Here is a 22,888-nt window from a genome sequence, read left to right as displayed (position 1 = left end):
CTAATTATCCCGAGGCTTTTTATTTGATCAAAAGAAAACTGTGAGCATGTTATCTCACTCAAAAGCAGGAGCACACCTGGTTGAATATATCTACTGTAATGTCCTGCTAGAGGGAAAGCTAACATCTCTGTCTCCAGCTGGAAATCTGCACACCTCAAAAGCTCACTTTGCACTGTAATTTGATAATAAAGAATGAATTAACAGTAGCACCCACCACTGGGACTATGATAGCACCTATGAGCAAATACTGACAGCCTTATTCTGGTTCAAGGTATGGAGGACACACTGTTCCTAAAGGCTTTAGATGGAGCCTCTGCCATTCAAAACCAAGCACAAAATGTCTTCAACCTGAAACCAGTTATTTCACTGTTTCAGAAGTGTTCCCTGAATGCTTTTCATCTGACATCTTTACGCGTGTGAAAAATAACACTGAAATCCAGACACTGCAAACTAAGTGAGTAACTCCTCGCTTAGGAACTAGGACAGAGCCTACATACCCTCCTCTGGCTGCACTTCCCAGCATGGAAATACTCAGTATTATATGTGAGTCCTTTATAGTTTTGAATCAGCTTCCAATAGCCCTGGCAAAGATTTGCCAGGTAACCTGAAGCATGCTACAATAAGCAAAACATATTACTCACCTCACCACGTTCTTAGATGCTTTCCTCTGATTTAGTTCTCAGTATCTATCTCACAAGGAGACTTTCCATCTTAAATTTCCTCCCAGCTTGCATTCCTTTTCTGTAGTTAAACAGACTTAATTTCTCACCTGAACTGCAGAACTGCACTCAGCTCTGCCTCCTTCTAATCCCTGCACCATTGACTTCAAGGTTGGGTTGTTTTGGTTTTTTTTTCATGAAAAAATAATTGTGGATTTAGTTTTTGAAATTCTCTGAAGTGAAAAAGGGAGGCTTTAAAAGCATCTGCTGTAGGAATGAAACATACTGCACATAAAATCCTACTGCATACCCAGCAGTAACATTTTAATGATAAAACAGCAAAGTACATTGTAAAATTAATACAAAACAGCTGAATTGTTATGTCTTCCCATACAACTGAAGGCAAAGTTCTTAATAAATCAAATCTAGCTATAATTCCAGGAAAGAGAGTATTTTCTTGAATGGGTGTCTCAGCATTTACCTGGACACCTCTGCAAACGGTGCTTGCCTCTCCATAGCGTGGCTGCTTACTCTGATTTGACCTTTTTTCCTACATTAATCTCTTTCAAGGTCAAAAAAAGATAAAAAAATATATGCAGTGATTGATTGCATTAATGGAGCAAGCAGTCACTTTAAAAAACCCAACACCTCTACTTTAGACATAGAACTAAACCAGTTTTAGCTAGAATAGTTACCTACTAAGACAAATCTGACTACACTCAGCATTCAAAAGGCTTACGCAATGCCCCAAATCTGTTTTTGCAGAAGATTTTACAGGAAATAGGGGCCTGTTGTGGGCTTCAGGTTTTGATGTGATGTAGCACTGCAAATACCTGCTGACACCACAGAGACCTCTTGCTAGCTAAGAAGTCATGAATTGCCACAGTATAATTCTAGCTTAATGGCTTAACTTATTTTTCAGCTGAATGTTACCATAACAGCTTTATGTATTAGTAAAAAAATAGAAACGAGGGCATAAATTTTGGATTGATTTTTCTCTTTACCGAGGAAAACAGCTTTGCTGGTTTTTTGTTTCTTAATTAAAAACTCCTACTGAAATGAGATTTTCAAACCCACATAATTTTACTTGAAATGCTATGTCTCATGTTCCAATATAATCTGTCCATTTGTTGCATAGTGATAGGACATATACTACTAAACGCCTAAAGAAATGTTACCTCAGGTCTGCATTTACTCAGAAAATAGGAATCAATTTCAATGTCAAAGTCAGTAACATTCTTAAAACATTGGCAAAATATATTTTTAAACAATGTATAAATAAATGAAAATATTTTTGATAATTTTTTCCTCCATGAATAATTCACTGCTCTCAGTCCTAAATGCCTCTGACTTAGCCAGCAGAAACATTCATTGACTGTGAGTTGAACTTAGTAGTCCAGAGGCTTCAGTGCTCCAGTAGAGTGACATTTCAATTAATAGGGGAACAGATCAGCTGTTGATCAAGCGAATAGGGAAAAGAAAGTTGATTTTTCTCTTTTCATACAGATTTTTAAAAACTGGTTTGCATGCAATGTGGGGAGGTAGCTTTTAGATACATTGTCCGTTAGCGCACCAAAGAATAAAACCATACTCTAATTTTTCAAAATTGTAAATGGCAAAGTTGTAAATGTATGAGGAAAAGAAAGATACTTTTGTGTGACATCAGTCTTGTAGGTGATGATGTGTAACACAGCTAGCAAGAAGAGTGGGGCAGTGCTGGTCGGGAAGCATATGCTCCAGTTTCCACTCTGCTGCTGGCTGCATTTCTTAGATTTCTTTTTTTCCTCTCTTCCTTCCAAATTCCCAGATTTTTAAACCTTTTTTTTTTCTATTTTTTTGGTAGAATTAAATGAAATGTATTTTCATCCAAGCAAAGGTTGGGAAGTGTTGGCAGAGCTCATGCCAGCACAGAGAGCACGTTACACCCACAGGAACAGGCTTTCTTCAAACTTTACATCATCTCCACTGGACTTATTTGTGCAATCTCGTAACTTGTGTGGGTAAGAGGACACCACAGCCATGCAGGATCCTGCTGCTTCATCACATCCCCCAGTGCTCCACATTCATCTCCCCAGTGCCCAGGGATGCACAGCCCTGTAGCCACCAGCTCTCCTGTGGTACAGCAGGAGCCAGCGGTCTGTACCAGGGGGCAGCCACAGGGCAGAAGCTGTATGCTGGGTACCAATGGGAAGGGACTTTGTAGATTTGTAATTATTTAATGGAAAAAATGAGGCTGGCCAAAAGGATAAATCCTTGTTGATTCCTTCTGCTGGAGCAAATCCAATTTTGTCAGTCTCGGTGGCAGCATCAGGGATCAGGCTCTTTCCTACAAGCAACAAAGAAATTACCCAAAAGCTGTGCACCCAGGAGCTGTGCAGAGAGGCCGTTTTTTAACCTATTGCCCCCAAAATGGAAGTTTCTGGTTTTGTGTGCATGTGACTTCAACCTTCTAAAGCCCCCCAGCTCAACCCCTTCATGGCTGAGCTGTGCGGATGCTGGGCCCCTCTTGCCTGGGCTCAGTCCCCTGCCCCACCTGAAACCAAAGGAGTGCTCCTGGCCTGTCTTTCTGCACGACACCAGACTTCATCTTTGTGCAGGCAGATGCCACTGAAGCTGATGGACTCTTCTCAGGGCAGGGTAGTGGCTTGCTTATACCTATGTACTGCTGAAACAGGATTGCAACACTTTGAAGCCTATGTAATCCAAGCGCAGCAGCCAGAGCTGGGCTGATGGCTCACTTATATTGAGTCCTTCTCAAGACCACCTTTATCTCCCTCTCTGTGACTGTAGAGGAAACAAATCACCAATGTTTTGAAATGTGAAGGTTGTTGTCTTAATACTGCACAGCTATGAGGTGATTTCGGGAAACTGCTGCAGTTTCACCTATTAATTAGGGAGTGCAGGGTAGTGGGGCCTTTGATGTAGGAACAGGCTTGGGCTCCTGAGACAGCCAGTGCCCCACCAGGTGCTGTGATACCTACTCAGCACGTTTCCTACTTTCTGTTTGCCCCAGCTCTCATTGTGAATAACATTTGCCTTGTGAGGAGTGGGGCTGGCAGATTAAATGGTCTGTTTGCCAATGGCAGTGCTGCACCCAGAACATTGCATTTGGTTTTGGGGCCCACTCCAGCTCCAGAGGGATGTTACATTGGGAAGGTTACACTGGGGAGGTTACACTGTTTGATAGGATACCAAGATGTTCAGTGACCTAAAGTGTATCACTGACAAGGAGATGTTGAGGGATTTGGCCTTTCTTAGTCTGGTGATGGCATGTCTAATGATAGCAGTTTACAACTACTTGAAGGAGACTTAGAAAGAAAGTGGATCAAATTCTCCCGGCAGTGATAGATGATGGACACAAGTTAAAAGGCTGGGCAACTACAAAAAAAACATCTCTGCTAGGTGGGTAGTCTGGCACTGGAACAGGTCACCCTGAGAGGTCTGAGCCCTTTATCCCCAGAGGTATTGAAACCTTGGCTAGTCAAAACCATGGCCAACCTGGTCTTGGTAACCTTCAGCAGTAGGGTGGCCCAGCTGACCTCCAAGGTCCCTTCCAACAATGCAGTCATGATGGGAGCAGTTATTGCCTAAATATATGCTTTTCCTGAGTGTAATTTATCATGCTGATTTCCTCACAAGTTTGTTCAAAGTCCAGTTGGAAGTTTCCGCTTTTGGGTTAGATGTGACCTCAGTGAAAATCACAGATGAGACCATGCAGGTTTGGGAACTGCTGGAAATGTTTAACTCAAATCCGTTTGTACTGAATTCACATGAAGGTGGTCAAGCATATGGCCTAAAACTCATCAGATAGCTGGAGTTCACGTCATCTGACTAAATACCCCTGCTTGAGGCGGGACAATGTTTCTGGACATGCATCTAGTCTTAAATTGACAGCCCTCATCGTTGCTGGCTGGAACTTGAGAAGAAAGGAGCAAGAATGATGTTGTTAGATGACTTTAGCTTTCTTGCTCCACAGCAGTAGATAATTTTGTCTTCTGCTTGTCCTGCCACAATAACCCTTGTAAGAAAGCAAAGCTATGCAGACAAATAGCCCACCCTGAAAAATCCACCCTGAAAACATGAGCCAGAAATAAAGCACACAGAGACAAACTTTCTTTCTTCAATTTAATTGAAGTTACTTAGAAAAATAATCAGGCTTGAATGGCTTTTTTAAGGAAAGATTCATGAGCAGTTCACACTTGTGTTGGCAATGTATAATTTAGCTTTTTTTCTTTATTAACAGTATATTTAGGTATGAGGAGATACTTTTCTACAACAAGCCTTCTACTGCATACAAATAGGTTAAAAAAAAAAAAAATCCAACCCCACATCGATGTTAAATTATTCGTACACATTGTATTGTGCATGCATGTAAGAAAATAACACTCTCTGTAACAAGAGTAATAGTAAGGACAGTCCCTTTTTGTACCTGAAAAGTGCAGCAGACTACAGTGAAACCCTAAAACACCTGGGGTCAACTTAATTCTAAAAGCAGTTCTGCTTGTGGATTATTTATTTCACTTGTCTTACACAGCGCATGGTTCAGGCAGTTTGCACGTTTCTGTGATCATAATGGACATGGTTTACGAAGAGGATAAAGCATGGACCAAGTCAGGTGTGGGGGGACCTCGTACTGCCCAGGAGTCACCACCATGTTCAGATGAGCCAAATCCAGCCTGGGCTCCAGGTTAAGGTGCTTAGGGCCATCTGTGGGGGAAAGAACCCTCAACTTGTGGGTATTGTGCTGGGTAAGGAGCCATAGGCACTGCTGGGGTGACAGGGAGCCACTGGCTGCTCAGAGATGGCGATTGCTGCTCCTCCAGGCCAGAGGCTTTGAGGGGGCTGGGGACCAAAGTGGGGAGCAGGACCTTCCCCAGTAGGTGCTCCACCATAACGAATGCACATCCCCCTAACACGGCAGCTCCCCGGGCGGCCCTCACAGTCCCACAGTCCCATCTGTACTTCACATTTTGCGGTGGCTGCAGTTTTTGCCTGTTTGTCTCCTGGGACCAGCTGTGGCCAGAGCAGAAATGAACTTGGGAGGGAGGCAGAGCCTGGGAGCAGACCAGCCCCTCTTGTCCTCCAGCTGAGAAACCCAGGGAAGAGGTCAGGGTAAAATCAACCTGGATCCCCGGCTGCCCCTGCACTGCAGGTGGTGGCTGCCAGCTTACTGAGATAAGGAAGATCGACCTTGAACATCCTCCTGTGTGGCTGCAGTGGAAAGAGAGATTTTTCTGGCTCAGTCAAAACAACACACCCAGCAGACCAAAGAAAAGGCTATTCCTTAACATTTGCGGTCCTCCTCTGACCTGGTGATGGCTTCGTGCTCACTGCGCAGGATGTGATCATATCCAGCACATCAGCTGTTCATTTTAAACACAGACCTACAGCCCATTCACAGCACCCCAAAATAGATGTAACACACCAAATGGATGGTTTGTAGTAGTTTGGGATCAAGGTTTTTAAAAAGCATGTGACTTTTAAGTAACCACTTAAGTCCACACAAAAGCCATGTCAGTGCTGCGCACCCACCCATAGGGCAGCCCTCTTGGAGGGGCAGAACTTGGGTAATCAAACCCAAAGCTGCTGCTAAAAATCCCAGCTGGAGCAGCACTCACCCCTCAGATCTCCTGAACATGTTTTTCACCTAAGGCTTTTCTGTCGCAGCTGTCAAATTGTGGTTTTGTGTTTCCAAAGCAGTGAAACTGAAGAGAATATTTTAGAATAGATAAAACCATGGTGATGCCAGCGGAAAGTAGAAAAGAAAGGGGGAAAGCACACCCCATTTAAAAAATATTTAGTTTCTGAATCAACTTCTTTCTTAAATGAAAAAATTCTATTGGAGGGATTAACAGCTAAGTGAAGAGAGAATCAGACCAAAATATGAACACTGTCGGATACAGGACCAAACAAGCACACAAACAGCTTGCAGGAAATACTGGGAGGGAGGGGAAGAGGGAGATCTACCCTCAGACAGGTTTTGTTTTTTTAAACAAACATAACAACTATTGAACTACGAACAACAGAAAGCCAGGGCACACTGTGATAGGCACTTGCAACAGCTCCGTGTACTCTAAATGAGACAAAACTGCTTTCAAGTAGAACACCAGCCTGCCAGCGTCAGCAGCCGCTCAGGAGTTCAGAGCTGTCGGGCACAGCCAGCCAGCTCTTCACTAGCCACTGGGTCAGCGCTCCGGGTTATAAATAGGACCTGGGTTATGAAAACTGTGGCTGTTCCAGAACGGATGAGAGATTTATTCGTAGGGTATGATAAAAGAAAAAAAAGGATCTGAATCATGACTAAGACCAAATCCAATCGTGAAAGGACTTCAGCTGCTGTTTGTTATGTTAATTTTTTCTCCGTGGAGATTTATTCAGCGACTTGTTTTCATAAAATAAGATGGAACCTATTTTTCTTCTTTAACCACATATGTGTCCTGGAGACTAATGTAATTCAGTGGATATTATTGGCTATTGTACAATACATTTTCAAGGTCTGGCTCAGATACTGTTAAACCAGCTCTGCCTTCAGCTGAGTTAATTTAAATCTTCACTAATTTTTGGAAGGGTTTGGTTTGATCATAAGATTGACACCACAGGCCAGTTAAAACCCCATTTTAACCATCAATCAACTTTAAAACTGATTTTAGATTCCCACAAGTGTCTCGATTGAAACCTCTGCCTCCTTTTGCCCATGAGCTGCATGCTGGCGCTGCATCCCAAGGATGGGACAGCTCAGGGAGGCTATGGACCATTCCCCAGGCTGGTTGCCTTGGCCGTACACCTCACTTGCATCAAACATCTGGAGAAGCCTGTACTTCTGCTCACCAGCTTGCTGACAGATCCACACTGAAATCTCATTTTTCATTATTTATTTGCCATGAGTAGATTACTACTTGCTTGCCCAAAACTATTGCTCAGTACGCTACGCCTAGTACAATCTGCCCAATCCCAACAAACTGCTATTGAGACATTCACCTTAAGTAAAAGGTTATGGGCTCACACTAGAGCTGACTTAGATGAAATACTAACCCACTGGAGATTACAAACATCCCTGACAATGGTATTTAGGCATCAACTAAAAAAAGAAGACTCCCTCTTCCCCACGGAAAAGCCATGAAACCAGCATGTAGGAAGATGAGACCTTTTTTATTGCCTTGCATGTTTAGAGATCAACACAAAGATTACTTTCTGACTTTTCAAATTACATGCCCACATCCTCTAGAGCAACATATTGTAACTGATGTCTCCTGAACCAGTTTTGGTTGTCCATCTTAAGATCAGTTGGGCATGACTTGCATAGGATTAAGCTTCCCATAACCCCATCCTGGATATGAATTAAATCAATACCAATGCTTTGGGCATTCAAATATCTCTACAGTGACTTCCAAAACACTGATTTTTTTCTGCAAACCTGTAATCATTTGGGCTGTCAGGCTTCAAATTAAGAGAAAACAGGACTGGTCATATTCTTGATAAACTCATTAAGTCCAGACTTATAAAAGGTTCATGGTTTCTGTTCCCAAGGAATACATTCACATTTCTTTCAGTCATGGGTTTTAGATATCATGAATCTATGAAAATCTGTTTTACTTTTTCTTTTCACGGCTAGAAAGATTTTTTTTAGTATGCCTGAGTGCAATATCACTTTCTGAAGAGATTGTTTTCACCATTCTTCTCAAAGTGTGTAGTATCAAGAACCGTTTCTGTATTTACTTGCATCAACAGCTAATGGAAGAATATTATTACCCAGAGACAAGCTCAACTGAGGAAAGCACAAAACCAGTCTCCGTTTGTCCAAATGTTACCTTATCTCTGCTGCTGAAGTGACACCTACCAAGAGACCATGTTTTAAATAAGTATAAATAACATTAATTAGAATTGGAGGAATGCAAGATCAATGAAATTCACCAGAACACAATTAACATTTTTTTTAAACAGTGTAGCAGTATTATTCATTTCTACAGCTAGATCGTCTCAATCCTGTTACCCTGCAAAGAGAGCTGTCCTTTCTTACAATTGATTTAAATAATTTTGACTGTGCTGCTCGCAGCATCATTCAAAAAAAAAAAAAAAAAGAAAATATTAATTTACAAAATAACCCATTCTCCATATTTATTATGACAAATAAAAATCTTAAATAAAACAGGCTTTCTCTCCCCTCTCTCCCCCCAACCCATCCCTCATTCCAATTTCAGGTAGCTTGGCACTGAGTAATTGAACATTAAAAAATCAAGTTTGTAGACTTCATAGAGCTGCGTTTGGTGCTCGGAGCTGATGTTCTGGAAGAACTCTGTGGTCATTTCGTCAGTAGTTCTCGTAGACTTTGCATAGGTGGGGAACTTCAGGTAGTTGCCTACTCCTGCCAGCTGGAGGATGTAATTGGAATCTTCTTCCAGCGTTTCGTATTTTCCTATGAGGTCGTAGTGGATGTGGCAAGGGTGGCAGAGGGAGTACACAGTCTGCCAGTGCTCATTGAAGGGCTCTTCTCTTTGGGTGTGAGGGTCGATGAGATATGCCACAAACTCTTCAAATTTCACGTCGTCACCTTTACGCAGAGCTTCCTGGGTTGCGTTTTTCCTCTGGCGCCTCACGATTTTGGTGCCGTACCGCTTGTGGAAGGAAGTGTTGTACTTCTGGGTGAACTTGTTCCTGTAGGCTGACACCAGTCTCTCGAAAGGCTCACGAACAAAGAGGAACTTCATGTAGTTTTTCAAGCGGTGGTTGATCTCTGGGATGCTATACTGGTTGAGGGTCTTCAGGTTTGAAGACACGTGGGCTTCATTGGCTGGGATTTCCATTGGATCACTGTACTTGCCTCTTCCCGTCAAAACCATCATGACCCTCTTCCAGTTTGTGCAGGCCACTTTGGGAACATAGCAATAGATCATTTCATGATCCTCATCCACAACCAGGTGTTTGAGATCATTGGGCGTCAGCACGCGGCGCTTCCTGCTAGACACGCTGTTTGCTCGGCACGTGTCTGTCACTTGGTCTCGTCTAATCTGATGAAGAATTGCTGTGTTGGACAACTGCAAAGGAAGCACAAGCACCAGTAAGTCAAGCATCTGGGAAACTCTTACTGCCTTTTTGCTTATTATACAAATTCACAGAAAAGTAGGTTACTGCCTATATAGAACAGTTCATTTTGTGGCTAAATAACATTGTTCCTATGCTCTAAGATAAACTCTTTGTCTTCAAACTTCTTGATGCATGCTGCTTAAATGCTGTTCACAGAGTGTCCAGGGCTTGTTGGCTTTGAAGCCAACACAAAGGAGCACAAGCGCTCGCACAGCCTGGTAGGAAGCGTATTTACAGCACCCTCATCCTGACATGTGGTCACTGCTTTTCTTAGTCCAGGAAAACACATCTCCCCTCCGCTCTGCAATCCATCCAAAGGCTACAGCAGTGCTGGACCTTGCCTAACCTTTTGCTGCTGAGATGGGGTAGGAAGACACAAGAGTTGGAAAATTTGTCAAAATGAAAACAGTATGTGCTCTTCTTGCTGATGTCTTTTATGCTAGAGAATTTAATAATCACGGCTTGCTTCTTGACTATGACCTTGGTAGAAGAAATGAAGCCCATGGAGACTCCTGCTATTCCACAAGGGGAACATTCACTCAGATGTGATTTCTTGAGAAGCAGGGAGAATATTAACTATAAATTCGCCTCTCTGCTAAAGTCATATTGACAGAAAGAGCGTGTGGCCTTCTAACACACACAGCACTACGTTCACCCATAGCCCTTTATCATTTTGTCAATAGCACCCTCACTTTCTACTATTACTGCTACTGGAGGCTTTGGAGAGGTTGTAATCTGTCTTGGAGGGGGGACCTATGCAGCAGCTGCACAGAGATGGCCACTTTCTCACGTCCTGCCCACACTGTGTCCAGCAACAACAGCAAGAGTGTCTGCTAAGGCAGGTAATGAGCTCCTCTGGGAAACGGGGAATATTAGCCCAAGCAAAGGACGCAGGGCTCCTGTGTTTGGTTATTCAGAGCCACCTGAGGTGTCTCTGCATGGCAGAGTGTTTTGCTATGCAGCCCTACCCTCATTGCTACAAATGCCTTTTTACATATTCTGAATAAATTGCATCAAAGCAACAGGGGGAAGGTTTTGGTAATTTTATTTACATTTACTTAATACCACTTCCCTGTGGATTTCAAAGAGCCTTATGCTCAATAATTAGTTTAGCTTCAAAGCCAAGTACAAAGGCAAGCACTGACCTTCCTATCTGATAGGCAAAGAAGTCTGAGGTTCCTTCTTTGTACACTGTCTTTCAAAAGTGTTTATCTGATACCTTCTAGTCAAGTTAACATGAATCACAGGACACTGCAATGAAGCATTTGAGGCAATGTAGACTGTATACATCTGCTATGGGGGTGCCTTTGGTTATAGGGCTGGTGTAATATTCTTCACAAATGGTTTTGCACCAGCTTAGGGCTTCATACTGAACCTCCAGTTCCTGCAGTCATGGGTCAAATCTCTGCTTTCACTACCAGTAATTAGCCATGATTCATATTAAAAAACCTTCAAAGAACAGGATCCAAGTGCACTTTAGAGGCAAAACCCAAACCAAACCCCAAGATAGGACCAAGCCAGTTATAGGATTTCTGAGCTTTGGAGGGTAGGTTTCACCTGCCCAAGGGGCAGCAAAAGCTTTTGTAACATGTGAACAGCAGAGGCACCCTCCAAGCTGTGGTGGGTTGCAGAGGAATGAATGTTCCCATGGGATGGGCAACACCAAGGGGCTGGTGCGCATCAGACTTGGGCAGGAGGATTTGATCTTCAGCATGGTATTTATGCGCCAAGCATGGGACCTCTGTATTTTGTACAGTGCTACCCACCACTTCTCTGAATTCCTTGATACTCGCTCCATCTCACCTCTTTAGCCACTTTGTTCAGTAAAATGTTGGCTAATGGTTAAAACCTCCAATAGCCCAGTGCAGTTCCTTTAGACAGTTCGGCTCATCTTTTGCACGTGTGTGGTATCCCCCTGGATACCTCCTAGGTGCACTTCAAGGGCAGTTTTGTTATAGTCAAAGAGATGAGAAGCCAAATGTGAAATATGCTTCGTGTTTTCTAGGAAAACTGACTGGCAGGGAGTTTCCCAAGTAAAATGTTAGAAAGCAGTTGTCAAGGACCACACAGATTTTTGAAGAAAATTACTTTTTCTGTTAAAAAAAAAAAATTAAAAAAAAAAAATCTCTATTTCAATTTTTTCTGTCCTCAGAGAGAAACAGAATTAATGGTCAGCTCTAAACTGGTTATATTTACCAGTGAATAATTTTCAAACAACCATACAAAACCCTATGCAGACACATGGACAAACAAATTCTCCTCTGCAGACAGATAAAATGCTGAAATCTCTCCTCCTGCAGAGCTCCTTTTTATCAGTATCATATAGCAGAGTACTGCTGTGTGCCTCTGTTTTCAGAATTAAAAAATAAGAAATATCTGAATATACTGCTACATTACAATATGTTAATGCACTGTATTCACTCCTCTGGTGCTGTTCTTGGGATAAATACAGAATTAAGTGGATCAGATTCTATGGCCTGTATTAGATAGAAGGTTAGATTTGATAATCTAATGGTTGCTTCAGACCCTAATCTGCAGATGAATCTTCATAGAGCTGTGCTTTGCTCCTGATTTCATTCCTACATCAATAGGCTAAGCACTTCTTCCCCATATATTAACATTAATGAGATTTTCAGGCATTTGGAGTAAGGGGAAAAATGCAGCCTTAGTATTTGCAATTGCAAATGAGATTGTACTGCATTAAATTCATTTAAAAGATGATACTTGTGCATTTGAAGTGGCACTTGTCTCCCACTCTTTTTAAAATGGAAGGAGTATGAAGAAATGGCATACAAGTTTGGTCAGCTACATTTACTAAGTATACACCAACACTGGTTCAGCTCTGCACATGCTGTGACCTGTCTGGTGGCACACAGAACACATATTAAATATCAATGTAACACTAAAAGGGTATTGCCCTCTTCTCATAAATTACAGTACCATTTGGCATGGCTGATGGGTGAAGGACCATGGACGAAACACGATTTTGAAAGCTCTACTTCCATTTATTTTTTTGCCTATTATCTTCAGCTTATTGAAAAAAAAGGCCAATTTAGCAACTGTCCTAGAATGATGCCAACTGTACCAAAACCTGTTTTCTTCTGCAGCTGAGTTAACACACCCAATGGAAGAGCTGACCCACCTGCTTCCCCCAGAGAAGCAAAGAGTTCTGCTGGCTCTCCTTGAGGTTTAAAGGTAACAGCCCTCTTGCTGAAGGAATGGGTGATATGAAAGACACACAGGCACTGCACTAGTGAAAAGTTGGGTGAGGCACCAGAGTGCCTTTAACAGAGCTCCTGCAGAACCACCAAACTCTTTCTTGTAAGCTGCAAACCACAGAGGACATGGTCTGTGGTTCCCAGACCATACAGCACCACGTAAGGTAATCGTAACAGCATTTTTCAATTGATATTTTGAAATTATATATTAATACTGACTTATCTGATGCTAATATGGTTCCTCCTTATTTTAAGTAAGTTATGAGCAAGGCTTTTAAGGCACATAGTAATTTCATTCCTGAAGCTGGTGAGGGGAACTGGAAAAAGAATAAGATTACATGAGGCCGAGACTACGTTCATTTAAGCTAGAGGTCTGCTTGGCCAGTGGAACTGTGCTCACAACTAATAAGGAAAATATACCCTACAGATTTAAGCAGCCACAGAGATAAGATCCAAGGGACAGATATCTTAAACCCATGGATGGTGAAGGGCAGGTCAAACAATTAGGGCCATGGACTGTCTTCCCCCAAAGCTGTTATAGATGTGGCTAAGCAGAGATGTGAGAGCACAGCTGCTGCATCTATGGTCATTAGCAGAGGTCCCTGCTGATCCCTCAGTTCAAGAAGTCACAATAAGTTATGGCCTAAATCCACCCCACTTTGGGAGAGTACACTTTTAAGCACGTGTGCAGGTTACCCTGAGAGCAGCATGGGGATGGTGATAAAGCCAGTGTTGGATCTGTCCTGTGACAGTTCAAGTTGGACTTCAGCTGAGCATTAAAGGAAGCCATCTGATAAAAGCATCTGTTCTTCCCTGAAAGGACTGACAACACCATAGATGTGCTCGATCACAGGTTTTTATTTTCCTGCAGAAGTTGTAAAGGGGGACAGAGAAGAAGGGCATGTAAAGATCAAAAGTTTTTCTTCCTTTTCTGATGCAGCAACCAAGTTGAACAGGGAGGCAACATGAACAGCAGGAGACTCCCAAGCTCAGAGACATCTAAAAGTAGTGAAAAAAAAGCAGTCTGGGGACACTGATTCCAGAAGCTTCTCATCTCCATCAGTCCCAAACTAACAATGAGGGAGGAAAGCTATGTCTAGCACATTCTGATCATGTGAATGTCTTCTGTACAGTATAGGGAGGGGGCTTTGAGTGTAGTGGTCTTGAGAATATACTAACCAGAAATATATATATGCTGACCAGCTGACAGTCATCAACCCATGACATGCAAAGGTTATTTAAGGTAAATCACAGTAATGAAATGGCCATTTTCCTCTGGTTACTTAGGCACAGCAGGATAAAATAATCTTTGAGGGACTTTCCAAGCTTGTTGGCCAAGCAGCAAGTTCAGATTTAAACAGAGGACATTTTTAATTAATGGTTTGGGGTTTTTTTCTGAATATAGTAGTGTACTACAAATTAGGAGCAAGATCAATCCAGTTCACAGGTACCTGCCGTGAAAGCACTTTTTTAATAGGATGAAAATATGTGTAATTCAAAAAACTCCATTAACTAAATTTTGTCTCTCTACAAAAAATTAGTATGCAAAGAAGTATCTGCTACACTTGTAAGATAGGGGTTTATTTATTTCTATTGCACTGCCTACAGCTGCTACTAGTTCTGCACATTACTGTAATCAGGCTCAGAACCAGCCTATGCTGGGAGTGATAACATGACAAAATAAAGAGCATGGCAAAATAAAGGGCAAAATTATCCAAATTAGTTTACAGTGGAATAAGGAGAATAAATATTATGAATGGGGTTTGCAGTTTCATGCCCTGCTAAATTCTTTTTTCTCTTCAGTTTGCATTAATGAAGACTTTGCATCTGCCTTTAATTGCACTTGTGTTTGGAGGTTTGGCTTCCATCCTATGCTAGAACTATGTAAGTTGCAGCGGTGTTCCCCTTATCTGTGGTCCAAGCAGCTATCAATTAAAATCAGCTGCATCCCTGCTAAACACCCAGTGGGGTCTATCTAGTAGCACTGTTAAGGTTAGCATAAACCAGAGCTCATCTCTACCAAATTCTTCTGAACGGTATTTGTTTAGAAGGCTTACGCAGCAGGCTCGTAATCTCATTGAAAACAAGGTCTTAAAGTGAAAAGTGCCAGGTAGACTAACTATAGGTGGCACTAACGGTCCTAGTTATGTGGCATAGAGAGAGATTAGTATTTCAGTTGACTAAAATCTCTCAGGTATTATCAGCTCTCCTTCCCCCAGCTCATCAACTACACCATATGAGTTCTAGGAGGTGTTTGTTATTCAATATACAAAATGTTTCTTGGTAATATTTTTATTTTCCCAAATGCTTAAGGTTTGGGGCTTTTTTTGAGCATGAGGTTACATACAAGCATGTTTCCAGTCTGATTTCACATAAAAAGCGTGAATAAGATTCTTACAAGCTTGATGGACAGCCTTAAATTTACAAACATATTTTAGACTATTTTAATACTTGGTTTTTACAATTTGCATCCGTAACTACCCTATTTAGTGTATATCTGTTCTATAGACCAAATTTTAGGTTTTCTTAAAAACATTCAGCATCTGACAATAAAGGGAAACTAGCAATTTTTCATCCTTGACAGGCCGAGCATAAGCATTTCTCAAATCATAACAAATAATTATCACTCTCTGCAGATTTCTACAGATGACAGCCAGACAATTATAGCTATGTGAATCAAAACACCGAATCTAAAAGAACAACTGCATTTTAGATAAAGGGATTTTATTAAACTGACCTGGACTGCAACCATTTTTTTAAGTAACAGCTTTGCAATGTTTCATACTTTGATTTGTTTCACATTTCATAGTGTGTTATTCTTAACGTCTTAAAAAATTTCCAGCACTCAAAGAGAACCCCACAAAACCTCGATTAATATTTGCTCAGTCTAATAAAGCAGACTAGAAAGCACATGTGTACTGGAAATGGAAATGCTTAACATCTTCCTTTACAACTTGTAGACAGAAAAACTGGAATACAAATCTGCTATGAAAACGTCTCTACAGAGTGGCTGGATAAGAGAAGATAATAAAACTAATATTAACTTAGGAGCATTTTTACTAAGCAAGAAAATTTTAGAGACAAATTATTATCCTCTGAAGGAAACTCTTGAAATATTACAAAGCTGCTTTCTTTTCTCCATTTCATGCACTGAACTTATTGGCCCACAGAGAAGATAAGGCTGAATATGCATTTTTTTCAGTTCTCTGTATTGCAACCCAAGATAACCATACCATTTTCAGTTCCCACTGTACAGAATGCACCAGGGCTAAGAAAAGAAGTATCAAAGCTGTTGAGAGTCAGTCAGTCATACACAGTAGCTGCTGTGTTGTCAAAAATCCTAAATTGCTTCACGCATTTCCTTCTTCTTCTTCCTATGCACGTCCCCAACTTCGTCCATGTGCATCCGTGTGCAAGCATGGAGAAGGGAAGGGTGAAATAATTCAGTAGTTGCATTACTTTGGATCCAGAGGCTACAATTATTTGAATAACGTCACACCCCAAACCCGCATCAACTTTGACTTTTACTCTTCTTTGTCCAGATACATGATTTGGGTGCTAGAAAAGACACAACACTAAACCAGTCAAAATCTGGCAGCAGACACACATGCAGCCACAGATGTTGATCCTTTCCTGGGAAAACTGCACAACTAGGTCATTAAGTATTGGCCTTTTTGTTTTGGAGAGAAAGTAAAGTACCAGTGAGCTGAAGCAATGCAAAAATCTCCTTGAAAAATCACAGCCTGACACTAAGTGACGCCAGCTGTATGTTAAATCCAGCTTTTTAATCAGCCTAAGACTCTGTCACACAATAAGGTATGGATTCAGGAAGAAAAAAAACGAGCCCCCTTCTAAATGCCACCTTCTCCTGTATAATCGCAAACATCTTTGGAAGCCTGTCCATTCCCATTCTCCCTGCTAGAAACTATTTGGTGTCAGTCCTCATACAATATATAGCATTGGGGCTAATAGGAGGAACGTGTATGTCCTGTAAAATGTCTCCTCTGAACAAGGCGATGGAAAAACTGAAAGACCAGGCAGAAAGACCTTTGGGCTGGCCACACAGGGGGTGAAGGACATGCTGCTGTGCATGTTGCTGTTCTGAAGCTCTGGGGGAATCTTATGAACACAGGGCAGGCAAAGTCAAAGTGACCGAGTTAGTTTAAGTGCAATGCACTCAAGAGGTAAGAAATCATAAGGAAGGCCAGAGGAGCCTCGAGCTGGGAATAATTAAAGCAAAAAATCTTCATGTCAGTGGTTTTCTTGGGATTTAATTTATAGAAGGCAAGTTTGGAGCCTCGTGTTGCATGTACAAAGAGCACTTTGCATCGTCTTTCCAGCAGCCGATGCTGGCTGTTGGAAGGGAGGGGGAGAAGGGGAATTCGGCAGATGGCCAATCCTTTTTTTTTTCCTCACAGCAAAAAGAAGCAGATGAAACCCTGGGCTGGGACCTCAGCTTGCCATTGTGATGGAGCTGTGCTGCCTGCCCATGGTGGAGGCTCTGCTGCCGGGAGCGTGACCGCCCCGCATCGCCACACTGACAGAAAAGGATGGAGCGTGATGAATTTGTCCGCTCCTGGCTCATGCTTTAAGTGCAGCCATAAATCACTGCCTGTATTAAAAAGCTGAAAGGTCTGGCTATCCTATGAATTTAATTCTAAGATGAAAAATTTCTGGCTTTTCCCCTCCAACACACGCTCGCAGATATGCACATATATGATCGCTGTTGCTGAGTGTGCGCTCTCTGGGCCTGTCCATGTAACCTGTAACACATGGGGACACAACGATGGTCTTTCTAACCCTTCCTGGTCCATGGGCATGGAGGGTTTACCTCTATGCTGCAATCACTGGCCATTCAAAGATGCCTCAAGTAGCCCCCACCTATCATCACCTTTGATGGACTTCATCACATTAATGGGTTTGGGAAGGGCCGGGCTTGCAGAACTGCCTACAAGTCACCATAGACTGTCAAAGGGACTTCTGCTATTTATCTCTTGACTCCCAGGCTGCAGTCAAGGCATAGATGAATCACAGATTGGGAAAACTCAAGCCTGGTGACAAGCACATGCATTGGGACGCTCGAAGCCAGGGGAGTGACTGTAGCTGCTGTACTCTGCTATTACATGTTCACTGTAGGAGCTGTAGATGTGGTTTTCAGGGACAGGCTTGAGAGCTCGTTAAGAAAAGGCATGCCATGGACGTCTGCAAATGGTGCACCAGGAGGAGCACTGGGCTGGGGGTGCATGGAGTCAGCCAGGGTGGAGCTGGGAGTAGCCCTTAAAAAACAGAATAAGAAACTGCATTTTAACATAGCTGCCATCTAGGAGACAATGGAAAAACTGACATTTATTTCCCTGTTGCAAGAAGTTCTGGTAGTAGGGGTGAGATAAACTGGGTGGAAGGAGGCAACAGGACGAAGTAGATACGTAAATACAAAAATACATAAGAAATTCCACAAGGAGGAAGGGAATAATCTTCTGTCTGGACTCACTGTGGTTCGGACAAGCAGTAATAAAGCTAAAAAAGAGAGACTCAGTTTAGATGTAGGAAAAAATCACAGCAGAAAGGATATGTCTGTACTGAAACAGTGTGAAGAATCTCCAGCACTGGGAACCTCCCCCTGCCTGAAAATGTGTCAGAGGGACCCAAATGATCTTACCAAGCAGGCAGGCAGCCTTCAAGCTTACCTTCAAGCTTCACGAACTTGGGACCGTGGCTTCTGGAAGCTAAGCTCATTGATGCAAACCTAGCTGTTTTACATGCTTCAGGAGCGAGGCATTCAGCAAATGCTGCAGAGCCACACAGGTAGAGAGGCTAGTTGGTTCTTTGAATGAAACCTCCCTCAGGAAAAGGCAACAACATTAAACTACCGTGTGGGCTGAGACCAGACAGGAGCTCCACACCAGACACCCTGTGAGACCCTGCACAGGACATGGTGAAGGAGATGGGGGAGGCACACACATGCCCCACTCACCCTAGCAGCTCTGACCTGGCAGCCGATGTTAATGGATTTCTCAGTAACACAAATCCTCCTCCTGTACCTCTGGGTTGCAGCTTAGGTGTCATACAGTCGAGTAGAAATACTTATTTTCTTCTCTGCAGGATATCTGCTATTTTAACTGAATACAATTTACTCAGTCCCATGCTAAATCAGGGTAATACATTTCCAATTTTTAACTCAGCATGCAGTGCACCAATATTACTCTAAAGCTTTTGAAACCCAAATAGGAAAACCAGAAGCTAGTTGATGCATAGCTGGTTTCTTTACATACAATTCACAGGCTTTAGCAACCTGCTCAAGGAGAGGAGAACCCTGTAATTACGTGTTCAGCTGTGTTGTGTCCCTGTTCCCCTCAACCAGGGCAGGCACTTTGTACGCGATGCTACAGGATGTCCCCTTCTGCCATCCCTGAGCAGTTCAGGTGAATGCTGTTTCTGCTAGCCAGATACAGAGGCTTAGGCTCCCCACCCAAGAAATGCTGTGCTGTTTTAAGGTTTGATGCTGGAAATAGGAGTGATCACTCCTGACAGTGTATAACCCTGCTGTAAGCTCTCCCCTATGAGACTCACTTGCTGTGTAACTGAATGGTGCAAAGGTCCAGAGGAGATGGGAATAAGGACCTGATCTCACTCCCCCAGCAGCTGATGGCACAAACAAGAACAGATTTCATCTCCTATCTCAGCAGGACTATGCTTTTTCTTGTAATGATTTGAATAATCTGGACACAGACTGGCAAAATATCTAAATCCTTTGGATAACATATTTTCTTCTCCTCAACTAAACTATCACAAATTGACACTGAATTTTGTTTACTTTCCCTTGGTGAGGTTATGTTTTGTTCAGACTACACCTTGCTGTTCCAAGGTAACTTTCCCTGGCACATTTGTCCCTATGCTGCTCACTAATGTTCACAGAGAGTGACTAACCAGGGTTGCTCATTCTCCACAGCCTTAATTACAGTTAACTGGAAACTCTTTGCTTTTCTGCTGCTGTACAAAAAAGAATTAAGATGACCCCCTGCTTGAAAAGACAAAAGGCCTTCTCTATTAAATATATATTCCATTTATAATCTTTATTACAACAGGCTTCCCAGGAAACCTTCCTGCCTCAGAATGAAGTCATACAGAAGTAAGATCCTCGGTTAACATGGAAAGCCTGTTTCATCAATAGCTTCCCAGGTTTGATTTCTTCTACCTTGAAATAAACACCAGTGACACCAACCCTGAGGGATGCTCAGCCCCAAACAAGCCAGCAGCAGTCATTTAGTCTAACCCTAACACTGCCACGATTGGTCCAAAGAGGGATAAAGCAAAAGATGGATGATGTGCCATGACACAGCAGAGAGATATGTTTGCTTTCACAGTATTTTCTGATTTTGTTAAAAAATAAACGGGTGTTTCAGTCTTTGTGCATTGAAAGAAACCCACTGCCAGCAGCTGACCACAAACGACTCCACCACACGCTTCTCTGGGAAGCAAAGAGTATCTACATAAGGCTTCCCCCTCTCTTGGGCCATCAACACCTCTTCCCAAATGCCAGCACGCTCCATCCACTGTGCCAGCTCTACATCCAGCGCTATGAGGATCTGACCACCAAGCCCTTGCTGGAAACTTCCCATCTGCCTGGGTTCCTCAAAATTGCAGCAGGGGAGACCTCAGCACAGCAATAAAAGAACAGAAAACATGCCTAGGTAATTTCCTTTAAATCCCGACAAACCTAAAAGTATCTTGGTTGTACTTCTAAGCATCTGACTTGCTACATTAAGCCTTCTTATGTGAGAGCATGAGGGCAATGTTAAAAGTAACTTGCATCCGCAATTGAGGACAACTGGAAGGTACAATTATTAGCACGATGTCTTGTTGATTTTCCTCATCTCTACAGCTGTGTTTACTGTGATTTTTAAGGCTTCTATGTCTCATCTAATAACAGATCCATTTAGGGACTGCATACTAAATGTAAATTTACAATAGAAGAACAAATTCTTAGTATTCCTTTAAATGGCAGCTATTTTTCTGAAACTTCCCTCAACTACACCCTGAAAGAAATAGCACATCATCTTTTTTTCCCTTTTTAAAATGCTAGTTCTCTTTTAAACTTCCCAAAGAAAATAAGCAGAAAAGGCTCCTAAGCTCTTGCTGTCGGGATCCTTCTCTAGCTGCAGCCAAACACTGTCTCCTTGCTCTCTCCTCCTTTCATGGATGCTGAATGTGTGCCAGGCTCTCATGAGTTCCCTCTCTACCTGGTGAAGGGCTGGCTCCCTCTGCACTGCTCTCGTATCCTTGTCATCCACCTTATCCCACCTGCAGCTTGAGCATGCCAGCAAAGATCAGGAGAGCTGAGTTTTCATCTCGTTCTTGCTCTGCATGCAAAACCCCCCAAAGTGGGTCCTTGCTGTCCCTGAGCTGACTGCAGCGTTAGGCAGGCGCTCATGGCATTTGTGAATGTGGTGGGCACTGAAAGATTGGGAAGATACCCCCTTTTCTCTGAGCAGCAGGGTGAGGCAGGCAGCGGAGAGGTGCCAACCCGCAGCCCTCCAGCCCAAAGGGACACAGTCTGACCAGCCAGGAGTGAGTCGAGGCATTCAGCTGCACGGGCAATGGGAGCCAAGAGCGTGCACTCGATGGAAATGTGCCCTCTTCAGTGCAGCGGAGAACAGGACGGCTCTGTCCCGCGCACAGGGCCAGCGCTGTTCCTCTTTCCCCAGTGCTCCTCACGCAGCACAGGGTTGTGCTTCGCCTTCAGCTGCTGCATGGGCAGCTTCCCCTCAGCACAGGTAAAATGTAGAGCCTGGCAGTCTACACCCATTATGTCACTTTTTGGTATTACGCAGCCTTGGAAATATACCTGTGGAGGAACTCACTGCTTGGCTATCAACACCTCCAGCTACCACTGGCTACTGCTTGGCTACCCTGACCAGCCTGTTACTGTTCTCAGGGCTTTTTATTTTTATAAGCTGCTTATTTTTTCTCTTTGATTAACAAATAATGCTAGCAAGCTGGGTGGGAATGCATACATCTCCCTATATACTTATGTATACACATACATATATATACATCCCTGCCCACATCCCAGTGGTAAGCACTCAGATGGCACACTGGCGTATGTGAGTTGCAAAGCAGGGCGCGCAGGTGCTTCCAGGCAGTACTGAGGCACTGAAAGACATTCTCATGTGTAAGTAGGTGGGACTGAAAAAATGTAGTAGCGCAGTGGAGGGAAAGCATGCACTGTTGCTGATCTTGCTTAGTTGAGTGGTCTGAGAAGCATCCTGTGGTGCTCACTGCTAGTCAGTGCCTGGAACTGCTGTCACCTCTCTGGTGACTTCAGTCAAGACAGTAAAGGCACCTAATGGCTCCCGAAAAACACTGGAAGTTGATGCTGTTTCAGCATACTGAACAGAGGTATGTTCTTCAAAGTTTCCAGCTGACAATGGATTTAGGAGCAGGAAAAAGTGACAAGTTCACATAGTGCAGGAAGAGACATTCCTGACATGAGAAGTAAACCTGAACTACAGTTTCCAGCTAAGAGAGCTGTTTTAAATTCTCTATGCAGTAAATTCCACCCACTGGATCAATGAATGAAGAGTTAACGTTTTCCCCTCCATCCCGCAGCACTGCTGCTGCAGGATCTATCTTTGCAAGGCAGGGAGAGCTGCCAAGTGCTGCTGTACCCTTCACCCCATGGAGGGGGGCTTCCATGGCAGAAATGCTTCCCACAGACATGCTGATAATTAACAGTGGATTTTGCTCTTTGAATGTATCCTGCCTTTTATGAGATGCATCAGCACAGCTGACTTAGAGATTAACAACAGCATCCAACTGCTCTCAACCCTTTTAGTTCTGCATTTCAAATATAAAACTGATTTCATGAAAGTCTGATTATCCTTTTGTTTCTAAATCCCTTGTGGATTTAGGATACTAGCTGGAGCAGGT

The 22,888-nt window shown here is 42.9% G+C and overlaps 1 protein-coding gene across 2 annotated transcripts in view; it reads right to left on the bottom strand.

Annotated features, from left to right (window-relative positions):
- Positions 1 to 4,770: 4,770 nt before the first annotated feature.
- CHST11 (carbohydrate sulfotransferase 11) overlaps positions 4,771 to 22,888 on the bottom strand; it is a 166,763-nt gene continuing 148,645 nt past the window's right edge. For both annotated transcript variants that reach the window (XM_030480335.1, XM_030480336.1), the window contains exon 3: positions 4,771 to 9,691. In XM_030480335.1, the coding sequence (XP_030336195.1) occupies positions 8,843 to 9,691 (849 nt within the window). In that variant the 3' untranslated portion in view covers positions 4,771 to 8,842. The remainder of the gene's footprint in view (positions 9,692 to 22,888) is intronic.

This window comes from Strigops habroptila, chromosome 3 (assembly GCF_004027225.2).
Source record: "Strigops habroptila isolate Jane chromosome 3, bStrHab1.2.pri, whole genome shotgun sequence".
Lineage (NCBI taxonomy): Eukaryota > Metazoa > Chordata > Aves > Psittaciformes > Psittacidae > Strigops > Strigops habroptila.
Note: the sequence above shows the minus strand (reverse complement) of the source record. Positions and strands in the feature narration are given on the sequence as shown.